General features: G+C 35.2%; 1 protein-coding gene across 1 annotated transcript in view; it reads right to left on the reverse strand.

Moving 5' to 3' along the window:
- Nucleotides 1-22,368, reverse strand: part of LOC135155042 (fibroblast growth factor receptor 3-like) — a 38,554-nt gene extending 16,186 nt beyond the window's left edge. The window contains exons 1-6 of the mRNA XM_064103467.1: nucleotides 22,257-22,368; nucleotides 21,351-21,515; nucleotides 20,200-20,508; nucleotides 15,671-16,000; nucleotides 6,865-7,137; nucleotides 4,929-4,955 (exon numbers count right to left, since the gene is read on the reverse strand). Coding sequence (XP_063959537.1) covers nucleotides 4,929-4,955; nucleotides 6,865-7,137; nucleotides 15,671-16,000; nucleotides 20,200-20,508; nucleotides 21,351-21,432 — 1,021 coding nt within the window. The 5' untranslated portion in view covers nucleotides 21,433-21,515; nucleotides 22,257-22,368. The remainder of the gene's footprint in view (nucleotides 1-4,928; nucleotides 4,956-6,864; nucleotides 7,138-15,670; nucleotides 16,001-20,199; nucleotides 20,509-21,350; nucleotides 21,516-22,256) is intronic.
- Between the last annotated feature and the right edge of the window lie 682 nt (nucleotides 22,369-23,050).

Below are 23,050 nucleotides of genomic sequence, written 5' to 3' on the forward strand. Positions count from 1 at the left end.
GGTTAGTGAGAGAGTTTTATATCAGATGTTAATATAGATTGTGGAATTTAATTCATATGAATTAATTCGTAAACCTGTAAAATCGGATTTATCATAGATTATATTTCAACCATAATCATAGATTATAGTACAAACATACAGCAAGAGGTAGAAGGTCCATGCTGCAACCCAGTTTTTGGGACGACATTCTATAATAAAACCCGTGCAGTATGTCAGTCATCTATGGTCTCATTTCTAAATCTAATTATATGTCCATAATTATTTTCAATCTTCAAATTTGCCGCAAAACATATCACAAAATAGTAAAATAAATCACTGTCCTAAACTGAATTTCCTTTAAAAGACAAGAAAAAAAAAACGTCTGGGCCCGGATTCACAAGGAGAAATGACTAAGTTCTATAGAGCTATAATAACTTAGGGCTGAGCTAACTTATAGGGGGTTAGAATTTATATTTCACAAAGAAGGATAAGGTTAACCCAATAGTTAAAATGGTAGTTTTCTAGTCAATTTAATGTAATAATACTACAACTCATTAGTTGCGTAAGTAGTCGACAACTGTTAGAAGGCACAACATACGGGTAATGTGCAATTTTTTTATTTTACAAAGTTTTAAAGTCGCGAAGATGAAAGTCTATTTTTTGAAAATGTAATATGATATCTAGACAATAATTTCATATAAATCTGCATCTCTCCCACTTGGGTTTGGCGCCACCCCCATTATTACATATACACGTATTTTATTGTATTTTACCTCATTAATTGTTCATGTTCAAACATTAAATGAATGTGTTTGTGCTGGTGATGTGGTGTACTTAAGAGGTGCCTCGGCCTTTTGTCAGTATGTTTGAAGAATAGTGTGTTTGAAGATATTCCTTTTAACGAAAAAGTATTTCACTAACTGATGGCAGGTATGATGGGTATTATAATCCTGCAGTATAATGCCTTACTGAAAACATTTATGATAAATATAAATGAAAATTATAATGATAATGATAACAATGAAAATGATAATAGAGATAGCATTAATAATAATTGTTATAATACGAACAATAGTAATAATGATCATAAATAATAATTACGATAATAATAATAATGTTCACAATGATAATAATGATGATAATAATAACATTAAATAATGACAATAAAACTAACAATGATCAGAATAATAATGCTGATAATGACATATACTACTACTAATAATAGGTGTTTTGTAGCACCATCAACCTAAAAATATTCTTTTTGGCGGCGCACTGATATTTTTGTCATTGCAAAATGGAAAAGGGACTTCCCGAATAAATCCACCATCGAAAGAGGAACCTTGTAAATAAAATTTTGAAAGAAATTAATTTACACCTCTTCTTGAGCCCAGGAAAACAACAACAAACGGACTTTGGACCCTATTATATCTTGAATACCAAAGCGAATTCCCATAACGTGTGCAAATAAATATCATATTGACATTGATCCTTACATATATACTGCCATGGACAATATATCTATAGATAAATGTGAGATTCGGTTACAAGTTTGAACCTGAATTTGACTCATTTTTAAGCATTAAGTTTTGTGCAGATTTGCATGTCGATTAATGTTTTCATTCTATCGTCGTTAAGAGATAGTATATAGCAATATTGAAGAGTGCACAGGCACAGTGACTACTTCCTAATATAATCTCCTCAAAAAAAGTTTGGAAATCTGACTTTCATCGATAATCCCTCCTCGGTTTTAGTGAATATTAATGGATAATTGATACTAATGGATAGATCATTCAATTATCTTTAAAATGATACCTTAAATTATATTATTATGGTTCACACGGAGGTGCAGTTTCTTTTGTTTTCATGCACCTTAACATCAACATTAACATGGAATCAAACACACCTCTGCAAAAGCAAACACATAAACAAAAAAACATGCATGGGTATTTTAAAACACGACTCAAACAATGCTATCTCACAGAACCATGACTACATAAGCCACAACAAAACATCGAAAATTAAGAAACAGGGGCTTGATTTGAATGGATTTTAATCGCTATTGACACAGACAAAAGAATCATGTTCTGTATTGACCATTCATGACCATATCTGCTCGTTTTGCAGCCTTTTAATTCAGACCTCATCCAACACTTTTGAATCCTGCTCTTTTCATGATGTCATGATCATAACAAGCATGGTATCAATTTAAATACATAATGATCTTTTGAATGATATCAAATATAAATTGTGTAAAATTGGGATAAATTAATGGCCAAACTCAAATGTCCAAACTTTTGTGACGGGTATATTTAGAAATGTAATCCTGCTTACAATATATCAATCACTATGGCTTTTGTAGTGCACAATCTATCCGCCAAATATCTATGCTCCAGGCTTGATGACAATCCCCTCGTTTGATTTGCCCCATGCAGTGAGCATGGACCTATGAAGAGATGGACATTCATCGCTTACTTAATGAATTCACTAACAGGTGACTGTAATTGTCCTCTGAATAACATTCTCTTCATACTAGTCTTCTTTGGTTCCATGATCGTCACCGTGAGAAGGGACGGAAGCAGTTCGTGACTGGACATTTATATTTCACAAATTATATGCGCAATAGACAACAAATCACTTAAATCATGGCAAATCGATGTGCAGTTCTTTTTTACCTTTGGTACTCTTAGTTCCATATGTTTTATTTGGGAGAAATGTCTGCATATTTTAATATAGAGGCAATTTTGTGATTGATTGTTTACCATTTAAACTTTAATTTTCCCAAGTTTCTCCATAATATTCCAGATATACGTGGTACATAACATATATAGATCGTGTATCTCTCAATGTTATTGAGGTCCTTATGTGTGAGCGGTAGTTAGCGGATCGAATGATATCATATTTTATATCATAAAGATCGTCTGCTTCTCAAGTTTGCCGCTCCAAATATGAAGCATGTTGACTGAAAGGCTCATGCTAAAACAGGGTATCATCCAACAAAAATCAAGACCGGGTAACTGTTCCGTCTTTAGGTAATCAGATACGCCTTGGTAGTCATGGTAATTGCTATTGTTACAACACCTGTATGTTCTCATTAAGATGTGCATAACCAAGCGACGGTGACTATCATTGGACCAAAGAAATGCTCGCGTTGATAGTCCATCTCTTCATAGGTCCATGCAGTGAGTAACTTGCCTGCCTTCACACAAACCATATGTATAATATGAAATTTTAACAAAAGGCGTAACCTTAACTTTCTTTGATTGTATATACAAAGACAGGGGAGAAGTAAGTAATTCTAAGTAATAGGAGCATGTTGGAGGGATCACCCGCCCTCCCCCTCTAAATCTAAAATTTGATATATTCCATTCTCTCTTAAGGTAATGAACCAAATTTAGACAACTAACGTATGGTGTACATTCTGATGGTATCATTATTTTTCATTATTTGTTGATAAATTTTCAGCTCGTGCACTTTGCTTTCTCAAATAACATCGAGTTGGAAAGTGACTTTTGATGCTCAATAGCCCACACTTATTCAATTCAGCATTTATTTCTAATTCATTAAAAATACAAGTTGATATCATGATCATGTACACGCAAAATCAGTGCCACTTCTTTTTGGACATACTGGACCACAGTCCCTTTTACTTGTTCTAATGTATTATTTGACCCTTCAAACCATAGTTTAAATACCACAATCTTATCTCTCAGGTGGATTTTTAACAAAGTATGTCAATTTTCTTAGTATCAGCAGTAAATTTAGACTATATTTTTTAAGCCATCTTGGATTTTTGGACATACTGGACCACTGACTGTCTTTTTTAACTTGTCCTCATGTATTATTTTACCCTTCAAACCAACAACAAAATCATATTATCCCAGGCAAATGTCAAAAGTACAATTTGTGATCAGTCATTTTAGAATCCATTTTTGAAACATTTTGGATTTTCGGACATACTTGACCACTGAAATTCAAGTAATGGTTGAATTGTGGATTTATTGACGCCATTTTTTAGGTTTAGGTATCAGCTGGTCTACTTGTGTTTACTTAATTGTCTTTTTTTCTAAACAATAAATAACCCAAAACAGATGAAAGAATGATAAAAGCACAAAATTGGGTGAAGGAAAAGAAGATTATCAAAGGTCAACATACCCTCCGTTGGATTCGAGGTTTGATCGTCTATTTCAGTTGGCGTTCATTTCAAATAAGTTCGATCAAAGAAAACTAATATTTGATAGTGTTACATGTATGTCTTCTAAACTTTGGTTTATTGATGAAAAATGATAAATTTCATCAACTAATATCAAACAGTTTTTTCCCTGATGAGTTCATGATTAGTTTTATAATATTGTAAATTTTTCATTATATTGTTTTTATATGTGGTCTTTGTTGACCCAATAAAACAAATATATACAAAAACAAATCTAAATAAAGTTGAAAAATATAAACCTGGTTTACATCAGTAATTACATTTGCAATGAAGTGTCTTAACCGAAGCATAACACACCATATGCTTTACGGAGATTGACTGACAACGTTATCATGGTTATGATTCATAGTCAATGGTATATTTTGCAGGATTCTTTCATCTCGATCCCATATAAAGTATTAGTTTTGTCTTGATGCCATTGTGATATTCAAATATGTAATATCCATTGAGTAATTATTTTGAGGAGGTGAAAAAGAGGATATGACCATCTGCATGATGTAATTTGAACTGAATGATGATTCTACGCACTGTTTGAAGACACTGAAATTTGTGAGATATTTCCTATTTTTGAGCACGCACCACGAGTGCCCAGTTGAGGCAGATACCAGCGTTATTTTAATACAAGAGCCCATCATTATCATAATCGTCATCATCAACAACAACAACAAATAAAATGTTGCCTATAATTCACAATTTCGCGCAAATAATGTTATGAAATGATTTAAGTAGGGTTACATACCAGTTGTCGGGGGAGGATTGGTTGTTCCTGATATTGAAAACAACAAGAATGTAAAAAAAAAAGAGTTATAATTAGATTAATAATTTTTACATGAAAAAAAAAATATCCATAGTCTCCCATTGAATGTAAGATTATTGACCAGAAATTAGCACACCGCACAACCTTCCAATACGCCGTCTTGCTCACTGAGTTTGAGGAAGGTTGACATGGTTTGTAGAAAGCCACGATCAAAATCTCCATGTTGATTTTGAAATGGCAATTTCTATTTTTTATTAGAAAATAGATAACGAATGGAAACAAGTGGAATGCCTCTGGCCGTCTCACCTGCATCACGCGATTCAATATAGCAGCAGTGCTGATTTTGAAAACTACTGTAACTCGCACAAGATGTTCAGTGATACTTGGTTACTCTTATTTCCACGTTTATGAACTAGACCAATACACTTATAGAGATATGATGGCAATTCAACAAATACCCCCAACGTGGCCAAAGTTCTTTGACCTTACATGACCTTTGACCTTGATCATGTGACCTGAAACTCGCACAGGATGTTCAGTGATACTTGATTAGTCTTATGTCCAAGTTTCAGGAGTCAGATCCATCAACTTTCAAAGTTATGATGGTAATTCAACAGATACCCCCATTATGGCCAAAGTTCATTGACCTTTGACCTTGGTCATGTGACCTAATATGTGCACAGGATGTTCAGTGATACTTGATTACTCTTATGTCCAAGTTTTATGAGCTAGACCGACACACTTTCAAATTTATGGCTGTAATTCAACAAATACCCCAATTTGGCCAAAGTTCATTGACCCTAAATGACCTTTGACCTTGATCATGTGACCTGAAACTTGCACAGGATGTTCAGCAATACTTGATTACTATTATGTCCAAGTTTCATGAATCAGATCCATAAACTTTCAAAGTTATGATGGTAATTCAACAGATACCCCCAATTCGGCAAAAGTTCATTGACCCTAAATGACCTTTGACCTTGGTCATGTGACGTGAAACTCATGCAGGATGTTCAGTGATACTTGATTAACCTTATGTATAAGTTTCATGAACTAGGTCCATATCCTTTCTAAGTTATGATGACATTTCAAAAACTTAACCTTAGGTTAAGATTTTGATGTTGATTCCCCCAACATGGTCTAAGTTCATTGACCCTAAATGACCTTTTGACCTTTGTCATGTGACATGAAACTCAAGCAGGATGTTCAGTAATACTTGATTAACCTTATGGCTAAGTTCCATGAACTAGATCCATATACTTTCTAAGTTATGCTGTCATTTCAAAAACTTAACCTCAGGTTAAGATTTGATGTTGACGCCGCCGCCGCCGCCGCCGTCGGAAAAGCGGCGCCTATAGTCTCACTCTGCTATGCAGGTGAGACAAAAAATGGGATAGGGTGAATGTGATTGCTCTTTCTTCGCATTGTATATATGTACTAGCTTTTAAACAAAATGAGCCTCATGAATGCTTGTTATTGTCATTATTTTCTTTATCTCTTTTGTATCTTTTGTATTTTTTATTTTGGGCGAGGGGTCTATACAAAGGCAGTTTCCCCTACATACATGACATACACATACAAAACACTTATACACTTTACTGCACAGCAAAAAACATATTTACGAGCACACAAGCGTGCACCCACCCCGGCAAACCCTCACACACACGCACGTGCGCACACACAACCTTGCACTAAAAGCTGGTTTCTGGATATAAAAGAATCGACGGGAGGAAGGGCTTTGGGGCTATAAGAAAATACAAAACGTGCGGGGTCACAAGAAAATCCTAAACAAGAACAAACTTATCACATGGAAAGGTTGAAATCGTCAGCTTTATAAAACGGACTACAAAGAAAGATTTCTTAGGGTAAAGATAGGGTGATATTTGCGTCAGAATTTAGGCAAATTACATTTTCTTACTTAGTTGTTCATATGTCACTGCTGCACTAAGTGATGTATTTCCAAGGTAATTACCAGCCATACACGTGTACTCTGTTCCAGCTTCAGGATTTGAAACAGTGACATCCTTTACATTATTCATTGATTCATGTATCAGGGTACCATTAGAGAATATATAGAAGTTTCTCATTGTTGGAAGAGGTTCATTCTGTGCAGTACATGTCACTCTGATTCTGTCTGTTCCCTCTGTTACATAATCAGCAGTGACAGTAGTACTAGCGGAAGATGGAGAGGCTATAGGTTGGAAAAGAAAAAAACTATTACAATGAAATAATAAATAACAGAAAGCTGCCTTCCAATTAATATATCATTGTATAGTGAAATCTAGTACCAGCTGTCACTTAAATCAGGAGAAATCCCAATACACGAACAAATAGAGGTATCCATTCCATATAAAGTGGTTTTAGAGGAAAGGGAAAAAAAATCAGACGAGTAGATAGGAGAACGTTTTTAGAAAAAAGGACAAACAATTAGAATGTTATGAAGATTTGGTAATCACTATCCCCATGGATACTACGACCCGAATGGGGGCTTACATTGACGAGTGGATACCATGCGCGACCAAAAAACACGTAAAAATTATGTCTTTTTCAAGATAGGGCACGTTAATAAGGGTGTCAAAAACACTAACATTTTCGCTAGGAAAGCTACGTGTTTAGGGTCAAATTTGCGATGGTATAAAAAATTACGACTAAAAGGTTTTACAAAGGGTGTACTTTTTGCCCCAAGAGTCAACACTACAGTGCCGGCCGCAGGAAACGTCACGCCCGAGCACGCAAACACCCTAGGGGGCTTTTGCGTCTAACCGAGGGTATTCAAGGGGAGCCCCCTAGGGTGTTTAGCCGCGCCCGCAGTTTCCTGCGTGCTATATAATATTGGCCGTGCCCGCACTTATCCTCGGGTACCCTATGGTACGTACATTGCATTATGTTTACATGTGCATGTACTTTGGTTATGTTGTGATAGACCATTATATTTTTATACTAGCGTGATCAGAATCTATTCTAGATTTTTTTTTTTTTTTAGATGTTATGTGTTTTCTTTTCTTTCATTTTTTCATTTCTGTTTTCCCTTTTAATTCTTTTCCCTTATTCCCTCTTTCCTTTCTTCCTTCCTTCATGTTTTCTTCTGTCTTTGTTTCTTTCAAATAATGAAGGAATTCTTTTTCTTTCTTTCTTTCTCTTTTCCTCCATTTTTCTTACTTTTCTCTTTTCTCTCCTTATGTTTTTTCTTTCACACATTTATTCATCTTCCCTTCCTTTATATTAATTCTTTCTTTCTTTATTCATTTCAAGTAATGACGGAAACTGTTATCTGTCTTTTATTCTTTCTTTCATCCTTTTATTCAAACTTTTTTCCTTTTAATTTTTCCTTATTTTTTTCTTTCCTCTCAATTCATTTCTTGTTTCCTCATTTGTTTTCTCTTTTGTTTCTTCCGCTTACCCTCCCTTCCCCTTTCTTAATATATTTTGTTAACAAGTCTAACATTGTGTAGCCTTTTTGTTGATTTTTTGGCCTGGCTCGGTCGATCCGATTGTACATAGTGCTTTGTCGATTGTCCCGTATTTAATTTTGTGAAATCTGGTCACCCTTGCTGGAACATCGAATTTATTGTTTTTCATTTACCGCAATGAATCTAATCAATTAATCTAATTTGATGCATTAGGTAAACTTATTTTCCTTACGCCTTACGTGGGAGGCATACATGTATCATACAAACTTGTTAAAAAAAATAGGACACAATTGTGATTTAATGTCATGGAGATCAATTCTTTATCTTTTTTTTTTCTCTCCAAACGTACCCATTCCTCTCCCTTCAGCGTGAACTTTACACCTTGAACCTTTAACCTTGAAGAATAATCCCTTTCAGCAGCTTCAAAGCTATCCCGGGATGAAAACATTCTGTGTATCAGTGCGAGGTGCCATGGTGAAGTGCCATCTCCTTATAATGAACAGTGTAAGAACTAGAAAACATTTGAAATATTCTTCCTTGAGTTTTAACGGGGTGCACAGGGTGGAATCAGGAAAGAAGAAAGAAAGGCATATCAACAACAAAAAATAATTAAAATAGACAAAAGATTTTAATAAGCAGACATGATTTTTTTTTTAAATCAAAATTGACAAGTTATTAACAGAGTGAATGTTAACAAACATTAATGACAAACAGAATTATGAATATCAAGGGCATTTGTGAATTCTCATTATGTAAAAGCAAACGTGCGGTCAATATTGGGATCGTCAATTCGTTGACATAGTTGATAAAACCCTAATAAAGGGAATGAAAGGTACGTGAAAACAAATACTAGTATGACCAAGATCATACAAAGTAGACGTGCAAAAAGCGAACACCATAAAAACTGGTTGTGCTCATCGATTTGTTATTTGGTTCTTTTGTTATTGTCAACAGTCTGGTAGTCTTGCTCCCCGCCCGCGCGTTTCCGTTTTACACCCTGGCGAAGGCATTTTCCGGAAAAATAGCCACAAAGCGACTAGTGAAGAGTCTACGTCTACGTTTGTTTACATAATCAGCTGGGCGCGCGATCCAAAAGTCCGCACCGAAGATATCCGCAGAACATACGTGCAAATGCAGCTGAGTTTATAGACCAAAAGCTTCAGTCTCTGTATTTTGGTTGTTCCGCTGAACTATATACGTTGGCTCCATGATTTTTTTTTTTACTTTATCGCACATGATCGTTTATATGAATGAAAACGAATAATAGCTAAAATATTGAAAAATAAAACACATAATTACTTTTTTTCATATTATATCTATCCTTATATCTATCATATCTGTCTATCCACTATCTATATTATAAATCAATCTATGGAACTACATGATATATCTATCTGTTAATTTGTCTATCTACTCTGTCTCTCTCATTCTCTCTCTACGCTCTCTACCTACCTATCTATCTGTCTATCTATTTATCCATCTAACATCCATCTCTCAAATTCTCTATCTATCCATCTGTCTCTCTTTTATTTCTCTCTATCCATCTATTAATCTACTCGTGCAATATCAACACTGCTTCGACTTCCTTCGGGAGTCTATTTCCTCAGCTCTACTTTTCCCGTTTTGTGCTCGATTCGATTCAATTACTACTTTATTTACTTGTTACCATTGTTAAATGTCTTGTATTGCATAATGAGTTTTTTTCTGAAGGTTGCCTCCTATTCTCTTTCAAATTCCACCTCAGTTGCTTTCCCTTCTCTTTGTCTTATCCCAATTTCTTTCCCTTCTCTCACCTCTTTCCTCTTCTCTCTCCTCTTTCTTCTTAATCTTTCATTCCGCTTTTTTCTTCTTTGGTGACACTTTGTAGTACTTTTGGCCTTTTGTATTTATTTATGATACATTTCTTTTTCATTTGTATGAATTTGTATTGTATTTGATATTTATTTATAATGTTTACTTTATATTTTGTATGTAAACATTCACTTATTTCAGTCTTTGACTGCTTGTGATTTTATTTTGATAGTTTTTATTGCAATAAAATCCAATATATATATATATATATATATATATATATATATCTCTCAAATTCTCTCTATCTATCCATCTGTCTGTCTTTTTCTCTCTCTGTTTCTCTCTATCCGTCTATCTATCTCTCGAATTCTCTCTATCCATCTGTCTGTCTGTCTCTCAAATTCTCTCTCTCTCTATCTATCTATCCATCTGTCTGTCTATTTCTCTCTATCCGTCTATATATCTATCTTTCAAATTATATCTATATCTATCTATCTATCTATCTATGTATGTAACTACAGTATCTATCTATCTGTTAATCTTCTCTGTCTCTCTCATTCTTTATCTATCTAACATCTATCTATCTCTCCCCCCCCCCCCTCTCTATCTATCCATCTGTCTTTCTCTAGTTCTCTCACTCTCTCTTTAATCTATCTATCTATCTTCTATCTATCTATATGTAACTGCAGTATCTATCTATCTGTTAATTTGTCGCTCTTCTCTGTCTCTCTCATTCTTTATCTATCTAACATCTATATATCTCTCAAATTCTCTATCTCTCTCTCTCTCTCTCTCTATTTATCCATCTGTCTGTCTTTTTTTCTCTCTCTCTATTTCTCTTTATCCGTCCATATATCTATATATCTATCTATCTATCTATAACATCTCTCCATCTCTCAAGTTCTCTCCCCCATCTATCTATCTATCCATCTCTCTGTCTTTCTCTCTCTCTACTTCTATCTATCTATCTATCTATCTATCTATCTATCTATCTATCTATCTATCTATATATCCATCTCTCTGTCTTACTCTCTCTCTCTCTCACTCTCTACTTCTATCTATCTATCTATCTATCTATCTATCTATCTATCTTTCTATATGTCTATATATCTATCTATCTATCTATGTCTCTATCAATTTATCAGTCTTCAATTTTCTTTCTATTATATGTATCTGTTTATTTTTATTTTGTCTGTCATTCGATTCATTTAGTTCATAATTTATAGAAAAAAAACTTTTTCATAACTTTTCATGAAAAAGTAACTGCAAAAGCATGTTCGTATTTCACTCATATGACTGCTCTCTGTACATGAAGTGCCGAGGAACTCTATTCAGTAACTGTGCAGATTGCATGCGGTGGTGTGGGATTCGCCTGTGTCGCACGCTGCAACCAGCGACGTGTGTAGACTCTTCACTAGTCGCTTTGTGGCTATTTTTGCGGAAAATGCCTTCGCCAGGGTGTAAAACGGAAACGCGCTCCCCGCCCACACCTTTGATCTCCTTTGATCACATCCGCTTCCCAATTTATGACAGGATGTTCGTAGAAATGGGGGGGGGGGGATTAATTTGTTGATGCGTTAACAACAATAAATGAGGATGTTCTTTTCATTTCGGTTCAAATCGGGTCTCTAAAACCCTCACCCTATAAAAAGTATAAATTTACCTAAATGGAATAGATTTATCTTTTGGCTAAAACATCTGATTACATTACCTGCACTCTATTGCGGTTTTTAAGTTACATTGGTAGATATTCGAATTGGGAAGAGATGAAAGTGGTGGAAATAATAAATGAGAAGAAGGAAGAAATATACTTTGTTATATGAATTGGAAATGATGAAACCAAGTCGCAACTTGGTATAATACAGAATTCAGTGTTATATGGCAGCTAAAAATAATAATACATGGCATTTGTAAAGCGCACTTTCCATCTTGATTGGATGCTCAATGCGCTTCAGAGCAAAGCAACCAAAGCTATTTACATAATGTAACTATTTAAAAAAATTCTAGCGCATTTAGCTTCAATGTTTAAACACATACCCTAGTAAAAGTATGTTTTCGAAAGCTACTATGAAGTAGTGTGTGGAATGGGTACTTAACGAGTTAATTATCACTTGCCGACAAAGCAAGAATTGAGCAGCTATACAAATCATTATTTTCTTTTGTTAAGAGTTTTGGTGGGTGCTCACGCAAACGCTAACTACCAAACCTAACAATTCTTTTGGGGGAACAAAGGAGTCAGTCAAGCCAAGTTAAAGAATGAAAGCCCCGTCCCGGTTCACCTTTATATAGTCGAAAATCCTTTTAATCATCACGCGTGAGCATTACTGAGTAAAACAAGTTTTATAACTAAGTACTGCAGAACTATATGGTATCCATATCACCATGAAACAATAAGCCCCCTCTATTTTCTCTTTCTCCCCTTTCCCCTTCGTTTCTTCGCTCCCTTCTGCTTCTCTCTTTTTCTATTTCCTTCTCATTTCCCTCCATCCCTTCCTATTTGCCTTTTTCTTTCATTTTTCTTTCTTCTTTCTTGAATGAGCGGATGTTAATTCGGGACAAGTTTTTAATTGATGCAACGAGAGCAGGAAATTGTGAGCATGGTGAGAGAAAATAATTACAAGATTGAGCGCAAGAATGTTCAATACTTGTCATCAGCGTAAAAATGGGCATATGCGAGTTACTATCGTATTTTCTGACATGAAAATCTGGACAAATTCCCAAATTTTTCTTCCCACTTTCTCTCTTTTCCTCTACTTTTTCTTAAGTCCCACTTCTATTGTCCCCACATTTTATTATGTCTCCCTTCTTCATTTTATTTAATTTCCCTCTCCTTATCATTCTCTCTTTCTCATTCTGTCCTTCCTTTTCTTCCTTTGTCTCTTCTTCTCCCCTTCGATTTTCAATCTATTTTCCTTTTCTCCTTCTCCCTCTTTTCTTTCTGCCTCACCTTCCCTTTTTTATCCCCTCTGTTTTCTTCTCCATTTTACCTTTTCCTTATTTCTTTTCTTTACCCCCTCTCCCTCTTTCTCCTCTTCGTCCTCCCCCCCCCCCCCCTCTATTTTCTCTTTCTCCCCTTTCCCCTTCTCTCACTTTTTCTATTTCTCTTATCTCTTTCCTTCTCGTCTTCAATCCATCACTTCATTTTCGCCTTTTCTTTCATTTTTGCTTTCTTCTTCTCCCTTTCATCTGCATCTCGTAGATCCGCGCCTGAAACGCATGTCAGGGTATATAAAAAAGGATGACCATGTAGGGAAAGAATAGAGTAAATAGTTCTAGGACGACCTCTGGAATGTAGGGTCAACATCGACAAATACCTGCTCCTTCGTCAGAAACTCATTTACGATCACGACTAACCATGTCAGTGAATGAAATAACGGACACCACGGGAGAATATTCATATACATGTATAGGAAAGGACCCTTTACGCTGGTGCCAGTGTGTAATCGAACACTATAAGTAATTCGGTGAAAAGCCTAAAATCCCAGTTATCAACCCAAAACTTTGTAATTTTCATAACAGATTTTATCCACGATAAATTATCGAAAACTTATGCTTGATATGAGATAAAAATCACATGCAGTCTTGAACGAATGTGTCAAATCAGACCTCCTCTTTCGACCAAGAATGCACGGCCGAACATCCTAGGGAAACACCCTAGGATAGACGCGGGCACTATCCTCGGGCGCTCCCCTAGGGCACTCATGTCCTAGGGGAGCGGACGCGGGCGTCTTCCCTCGTCCGCTCCCCTCAAATGTCCGCTACGGGCTACCGCGTTCGCCCTAGGAGGCATTCCCGACCTTTCGTTTGAGGACGCGCACGCTTATTTACGACGGTAGTTGATTTTGGAAGAGACTTTTTGGGCCCGTCATCATGGTCGTAAAACTCTGTCCTACAATGCAAATTGTGTGACATGAGATTATTTTTTTCGTTTCGCATCTGCGACGGAAACATTCAATATGCGTTTCGTGTGCAAAATTCTGGTTGCTACTATGGTAACAGCGATATATCCGATTGAGGACGACTTTCCAAAGCCACATTTGACTCCTCCTAGAGCTCGAGAGGCCGCCCGGGGGGCCACTTCCGTTGATTAGTGGATACCAGGAGCGAACACGCGTTTAAGGGGACAGAGTGGGCAGGTACGTTACTTATAGGCCTATGTAACGTAATTAGAGTGTCAAAACGATGTTTAAAATGCTGAAAAAAGGGATATATATCTAATACTTGTAGGGTTTCACAAGCCAAATACTTGTTAAGAGATGCATTTTCATAATCTGGAAAAGAATTGCTTCCCTTGTTTAGGGTACTTTTCGAAACCTCATGGTCGTGCCTGGTATCCACTCATCAATGGAAGTGGTCCCCCCGGAATTTGAATCTAATCCCCCATTTCTGGGGAAAGTAAAACATAATGCCCATTACATCGTGTGCGAGAGGCATATCGTTTGTGTAGAAGGAGTAAACAAAAGAAACAAAAGAAACAAAGAAACAAAAGAAACGAGTTCAAACGTATTGCATATGCTGTGCACATATCAACGCGTGCGAATTTTCGGCTGGAGAGGTTGATCTGACCCATGAAATCAATTGCCAGTGATCCACCAATAATCCACATTAAATGTAATATCGATTCGATGGACTGTAATGATCTACATCTAAGCCTTCATTCAGTAAGTTTTTCCTCACTCAATATGTACTCAATTTGTTTGAAAAACCACTTTCTTATCCATGTCATAATCTATTTTAGGTCCTGCATTTCGAATATCTCCAGCCATCAGTCGTAATATACATGCATGTATGGTGGGTGTCGCGGAAAAGGATTTTGCACACGAAAAGCTGATCTGTAGGGCCTGTAATAACCCCCCTGTGACACAAAGCTTAGCATTGATTGTAGAGCAGTTTTCTACGTTTGATTCTATTGACTATAACGCACAATCAATCTTAAAAATCAAGTGTATGATTAAGCGTTAACTTTTGTGTTAGGGGACCCTAATATTAGCGTCCGTGAGGACTGCGAAAGGTCCCAAGTTCTGTGACGTTTCCCGCGGCCGGCACTGTACGTGTCGTCAACCTACGACTGACGTCCGTGACATAACAATTGAAATATCGCTGTACTTGTATAAGGGTTCAATTCAGGGAATACTTGCCAATAGTATCGTTTTGTTTCCAATACCTGTTAAGGGTAAGGTTTCACACGCCAATGCTTGATAAGGGGTGCGTTTTCAGAATATGGAAAATACGTGTTTAGGGTGCTTTTCTAGACCACATGGTCGTGCATGGTATCCACTCGCCAATGGAAGTGGCCCCCGGGTACTACGAATTGGCCAGAGTAGTGATTTCATAGTAATGTAAGGTAATGACAACTCGTCCATTCACTCCAGTAAATGAAATTGCTATTTCTTTCAAAAGTTTTACCTCACATTATATTATCATTTTAAGGACATAACACAATATGCAACCTTTAATACATATGACTACTGCCTAAGGTCGCATGTAAGCGAATTAAAAAAAAACCCGACTATTCCTACTTACTATGAATATCTAAATCTCTTAATTCCTGTCTTTCCAGCTCTGTGAGCTGATATCCAGTAGACCGACATTCCAAAGTTTGTAAATGATTTTCTTGAGTTGCTGGGAATGTGAACACACTCTTTGTATTAGATAATGGTGGATTAGATGGTGTTGGTGGGTGTGTTTGCATTATCGTCTTCCCATCACCATTAGTCTGTGCAACATTATTCAGATACCATGTGATGTTAACTGGTGGTTTGCTTCCAACAACTTCACACGTTGCTTCATACATGTCCTCTCCACTACTACTTACAAAACTTGTTACAGTTGGTCCAGCTAAACTCCCAGGAGCTAAAATGAGAAGAAAAAAAAATACACAAGTGACAATTCAATAATTCACATCACTTTGGTTTATACCATAACTAACTTTCATACGGCACCCTGTAGAAAAGAAGTGGAATACTGGTCTTAAAATAACTAAATAATTATAGGAATAGAGAAAATTGGGACAAAATTAAAAGGTGATCCGTCGATTTTGACAGACCACCGAATTATGATTTCATGTAAAAATTAAGAAATGGGAAAATGGGGTCATGACATTATCAACAGCATCACATGTTGCTTTATACATATCCTCATGGTTTACCTAGGTACTAATCACATTCAATGTCATATTGGTGCAGCTAGAGAAGGAATAATGCAAGGTAATCCATTTACTATAAATGATAATATCTATTACCCTTTAGCTTAAATAAGGCTTCTAAATCTAAATCTTAGGTTCTAATTGAAATCAATAAAAATTACATTCTCATGAACTCTTCATAGCTTATTTTTCAGTTTGCATGGCTGGTATCAGATTAATTTCCTTCCTCTCTTTTTTTATTTCCAATCCTTCTTGTATTCTCCCTCTCAATCTTTCGTCATTTATGTTGATCATAAGTAACTACTTTTCCATGTGTGTGTATTTATGCTGAGGTAGTATTACTTGAACAGATAAAAAACATACAAATTTAGCACTAAGAAATTTCTTCAAATTCGGACAAGGAATGACAAATTCATTACATTTATAATTTCCTAATTTCGTCAACGTTCTATACATGTCTTCATGAATATTCAAGGAGCAAACTGATGATGTCATAGCCACACCTTTTTTTTTCTTTTACATGAAATTATGTTTTTCAAAGTTTTTCCTCCGAAAACTAAAATTGATTTAGTGCATTAATTGGGCATTCATCGCTGCAAGTTATTTTTGTTATAAGTGATACATATCATACACACTCGTATCGAAATATGGAATACTTATGAATACATGTAAGAAAATTAGAAAAAAGAAAGTGTGAATGTGACAAAGGATGACGAGACGTCCCGTATTTCAATAGGACATTCTTTTATTCCGCATATTGTCCAATGTCCCGTAGGACTCTGTCCGGGACGCTATTTTCTCTCGTATTTCATGATTTGAACACATTCAAAAGAGAATATTATTTCATTTTACTTTGTTGTCATATGCAGAAAGAAGAAGAGAAACTCACGATAAAGAGATTTGTAAATTTTTATGTATTATTGTTGTGAAAATTTCCGTGATACCTACTGAGTAGAGAAAAATTTTGTAATCAGCAGTATACGTGAACATAGGGTGTCCGTTCATGCTCCTATTATAGCCTTTCAAAATTTTTCATCCATTAGTGGCCTTCATTCTCATTGGATTAGTAGCATAATGCACTAAACATGTAGAAGGACCACAACATAACTTAAGTGGGAAAATTAAGGCCTTTTTGAATGGCAATCTTATTTTGTGATATATCCAGAATCCTGTATATATTTCACCCCTTTCCTTTCCCTGTTTCCCCTTCTGTTATTTATTTATTTGTTTATTTTTTTTTCTTGCTATTGGATTCCGCCCCCCCCCCCCCCCCTCTCCATGTATACGCCAGCGATTTGGACTTATTTAGTTGTGATATAATGGCACATTCAGCGTCATCAACTTTTGCTTTTAAGAAAATAGCTAAGAAATGTGGGCACACCTGTCTGTCATTTTTAACATTTGGTTTAGATTTCTTTCCTTTTTTCAGTACCAATTTCTGTACTACCATATTTCATATTTCTAAAGTCGGCTTAGTGAAACGAGCAATAACAATGAGAGAAGGAGTTTTTTGCAAATCCAAACAGAACAAAATTTGTACCCAAATTTCAAAAGTCAAAATTTAACATTATGAACAGGGAAATTATCACGGAAAGGACAATATTAACAAACATTTATACACAAATGCCATATATTTTATTTGACCTGATTGTTCGTCTTTCCATATTCCTTTCCTATATTGTAAGTCGGTACACTAAGACCTCATGATGTGGTAAACAGGAAAATTGAAATTAAATCACATCTATTCGCTTTGCATTGTTTTTAAAAAAGCAGATAATGGGAAAATTAATCACAATTATTGGCGGTATCTCTGTAATAAATCAAATCATGTGTAGATTACAGCATAAAACTAATCAACTACTCAAGTCATGAAAACGGACATACTGAAACTTCCCGGCCTAAACCCGTCCGAGTGAAATCAAATGAAAGAACAGAGAGGTCCAATGAAACTTTCTTTTTTTTTTCTCATTCCAAAACAAAATCTTAAGTATATGATAATGAGGTTATTTTTTATCATTTAGAAATAGGGGCGGCAGCCCGGCGAGGGAATTGGCATTTCATAGAAAATAATTTAATATCGGACCAACTGATGTAGATCGTGAAGGGGCTTGGTGGATTCCATTACTTCTGAGGACTAATGGAGGAAATAAAAAAGGAGAGAAAACAAAAGGAAAGGGTATATTATTTTATATGTTTTTCTTAATAATGTGTCGAAATCTAGAATCTATAGCCTCTTTGAGGCGTTCAAGTGCAGTATTCACAAGACAAGACAAGACAAGACAAGACAAGACAAGAACACAAAATTAGTTTTTTTATATAATATTTCATTGCAGTACCACTTCAATCATGTAAAGATGTGACTTTGTTGCAGTACATTATATTGTTGACCACTTTATTATAACCATGGATCCTCCATGTTAACCTTGCTACTGTTACCACATATAGATATGAATATGGCATTGTCTTTCCTCTGTTTTGCATACTGCAAAAAATATCAATCCTATAAAGACTGTTATAATATTGACTAAACTCTATTATAATCCTGCTACTGTTACCTTTTTAATCTATTTGCATGTGTATGTATGAAAATATTTTTATTTTTTTAATACCAATGCAAAATAAACCAATCATGTAAAGAGGTTTGTGCAGTTCTCACTCATTCAAATCACTTTGCTAGAACAATGTCACTGTTAAATTTACGGATAGTATTTCATACTTGCTAGTATTTTAAAATTCCAAATCATGTCAAATCATTTTCAATGTATTTGTTGTCTTTGTAACAATATGTTTACATGCAGACATGCAAGAGACGACTCTGTGTTACTAAAACTTTAATAGGCCCTATTTATTCACAGGAGTAATTTTAGTAGTGTTTGCCATACTGAATTTTTTTTAATGTTATTTCGTTACTATTTCTCTAATTTACTTTTCTCAATTGTCTCATTTCTCTTTCTATCTCCCCTTTTCTCTTTTTTTTTTCTCTTCTGCATTCGATTTGATCTCGAGATCTAATTTATATCTTAATTTCAGATGTTATTTTTATAATTGTTTTATATTCCCAATAAATTTGGTTATCAAATCGCTTAGGTTCTCAATTTTGCTGATATTCATTTATATAAGGTTGTTGTGACAGTAGTTGAACAAAAATTTGGTGATTTCAAGTCTGGTGTTGGCGTTGGTGTTGGTGTTAGTGTTGGGATTTGGATTGCTTCCCCCTTGCTCCAAAACTTATTCTGAGTTTGTAAAACTGATCGAGATCATGTTATTGACATCTCAACAACCAGTAAGTGACTTTTAAGGAGCATCTTCATTCTATGTTTGGTATAATACTCGTATAAGAATTGACCTAACACCAACACCAAAAGGTCAACACTAAACTTGAAATCACCCACTATGTTTCTTAGTTTTTTTTCTTATGTCATTGTAAATTGAGTTTCCTTCAGTTGATATTCGGTCAGAATGTACGAAATATCGGAACCGAATATAGGCATGGGACTTATAACATAAAAGGTTTACTAAATCAGACCCCCCAAACACACACACACACACAAGCACTTTCCCACCCTCATCCACATACACACACAAACAAACGAACATGAATTCCTCGTTTCGGGCCTGAAATATCTTTGGTAAGACTGTAATATATCCATAAAAACTTGGTTATTCACTACTTATCATGTTGCATTCACTGCGAGGATCACAGTAAGAACAACACTTACTAGCTTGTTCAATTTCACACCAGAAGTGAATATCAAACTTAAATTCCACTTTCCGGTGTCAGTCAATGGCCAGCCGCGCGGGATACCGTGTATTAAATTATCTTCAAACATTTGGGGGGTTTTCTTGAAATTATAAAATTGAATGGAATTTGACAAGTAATTCAAAAAATGCTGTGCATTTTACTCACCTTCCACCACAAAGTCCAAACTACCATCAGTACCCGGAATGTCACATCTATAGACCCCATCATCTGTTACTTCTGCACTAGAAATTTTCATCGCTGATTGTGTATCTGTCAGGGTAGTTACATCAAAGTTACTAAACTTTTCATCACCAGTGGCAGGGGCCGTTCCAGCAAAGATAATTTCACCTGTACTGTCATCTGCCCATATAATTAAACTTGCTGTTCCACCTGTAATATCACATGTGAGTGTGACATCAGTCCCAGCTGCTGCTGGCGAATTACCGGTTACAGTTGCTGTTTGCCCATTGGTTCCTGGAATAAAGGAGAAAGTTCAAACAAATAAAACCAAAAGTCCATGGTATTGGCAGAAACATCATGGCAGGATAAAGGAATGAATCAAAATTAATGGTGCATTTATTGGAAAAGAGGTGTTTTCATCGAATACGAAACAATAGCGCGTAGAAAAAAAATCACACAACTTTTATTATTTATTGAAATGTTCACATATATAAAAAGTTAACTTCGGTTCGATGCATGGTTAAAACGAAATTGGCCAATACCAATTGCTTAGTTGTTTCACTATAATAACGTAATTTAAGATTGAAATAAATAAATTTCTTTAATATTTGTAGATGTTGTTTTAAAGTTATAAAAACTTGTTTCTAACTTTAAACAATATTTGTTTTAAGTGATGGCTTAAACAACGCTCTTGTTTTTAAGAACGTACAGTGTTGGGAGTCTATCGTAGGCTTTCTCCTAACGATCCTTATCGATCGAACACATTTAGACAGATATAGGTAGATATCATCATCCAGCTTCATATTATTGCAGCAAATAATACTAACAGATACAAGGGACTTGTTACTAAGTTCTTGACCTCATAGCATGAGAATTGTTATTATAGTAACTTTGTTTCATTCAATTGTATCTTGTATTTTGTTTGGGCGTTGAACATTGTTACCATGGTAGTTAACATTGGCTGGTAAATTTACCATTTAGGCATCGTGTTCCTATTATAGGAAACATTTAGCTTGTAGGCTCATTGAACTATAGCTGCTCATCAGTAAACACACAGCCATTATGAGAACAAATCGGTCCATACGTCCTTTCGACTACTCCTTTTCAACTCAACGAATTTTTTTAAATATAATTACCAACAACAAGCATCAGAACTGAAAATGCATGCCATGAAACCAGGCCAGCCATCACCTTGGACATGTCAGTGGTGAACAGCATGTTATTCTCTTCCTTATGATAGATGATATCTCATACAATGTTCTGGCTTCAAATGTTTTCAAAATTAAGTTCATCTCCAAAACCTAGGTTTTCAAATTATAAAACAATGTATATATTAATAGCGTTTATTATTGAATAACATGGTTGATTTACTTACTTTAAATTGCATTACGACCCATGACCTAGGGAAGCATGGGTGCTGAAGGATCCCCTAGAAATCTGGTAGGTATGGTATATAGCAGAAGGTTATAAAATATCATCTTCAATTGGTAGCAAAAGTCTTCTTTTTTTCCTTGTCAAAATTTATCCTGACCAAAATTACATTCAATTTGTGGTGGAAACCATTTTTTGGCTTGTCAAATGTAAAGGAGCATCCCCTGTCTATAAAATTTGTCCCCAGGACCCTGTTGCAATCGTTGAAAATCAATAAATACTTTTAAAAAGGATATGTCCAGTGTAAGAAATATGAAATGGCTTACTAGTTTGCCACTACATTTATACTAAATTACCATGCACTCTCATCATTGTGGGCCTCAACTGTTCTTCTTCCGATATGTTGAGGTCCGTGATTTACAGGATGCTAGAAGTTGTTCAGTACAGGTTCTTTTTTTAACTCAGTCGACTTCTCAAAGCGTATTGAATTAATCGCCTCGAATTCAGGCTGGTATGCCACAATTAGAATTTTTACCCAAAATCAACTTAATCTTGAAGCTAAAACCCTACCTTTTTTGATTGTCATTTTCTTCTTGTCCAAATCACAACCAATCAATTTACAGTTCATAGCATATTTTACAACACTGAACATAATAATACAAATAACTCACCTTATACAGTTATCACCCATTCAACTCGTTTGTATCCTACTTCACTTATTTGGTCTGTTTTGTGAGCACAGTGCAGTTCGACGAGCACTTAATTCATTTTGTCAATGTAAACAAAATTTTATAAAGTTCCTGCTTTAAAAGTTGAATTTGCAGTCAGTATAATATATACGTTTTTCATGAAGAGGGCGTAACAAGAAACATAGTCGGGGTTATATTGAGCGAATGCAGCGTGGAAAACCTTTGGTGTTTCTAGTCAAGATTTCCTTGCAGTCTGATTTTCCTGTGAGGGATCTTAATAATCGGCAAAGGTAAAGAGTACTCAGTATTGAGGCTGAAAATTAAATGGTTTTAATAAAAAGAATTAAAACAGAGGGTAAAGAACTAACAATGTTATGAAATTTCAAAGGTATGTATAATTTCGTTGAACCAATTATTTCATTTTAAGAGGGATATAAACGTAACACACACACACATATGAAACCATAGATTAACTAATATTATAATATGATAAGAAAAAGGAAAGTAGGGATGTGACGTCATCAGCCAATCTATTGCATATTTATGACCGCATGCAAAAACATAAAAAAATTGCCGAACTTTACATTTGATAATTTAATTACATTTAAAAATCAATTTTTGATTAAATTTCATTTGTAGAATTTTAATCCATCTATTTATGAATAATTGACTATAAATATTGCATATAATTATGGTGTAAGAGTGAATTATTTTCTAAAACTATGGTTTCTAACGAGATATATCATATCCTGTGTTATTAAGGTGATAAACGCTGC

This window comes from Lytechinus pictus, chromosome 8 (assembly GCF_037042905.1).
Source record: "Lytechinus pictus isolate F3 Inbred chromosome 8, Lp3.0, whole genome shotgun sequence".
Lineage (NCBI taxonomy): Eukaryota > Metazoa > Echinodermata > Echinoidea > Temnopleuroida > Toxopneustidae > Lytechinus > Lytechinus pictus.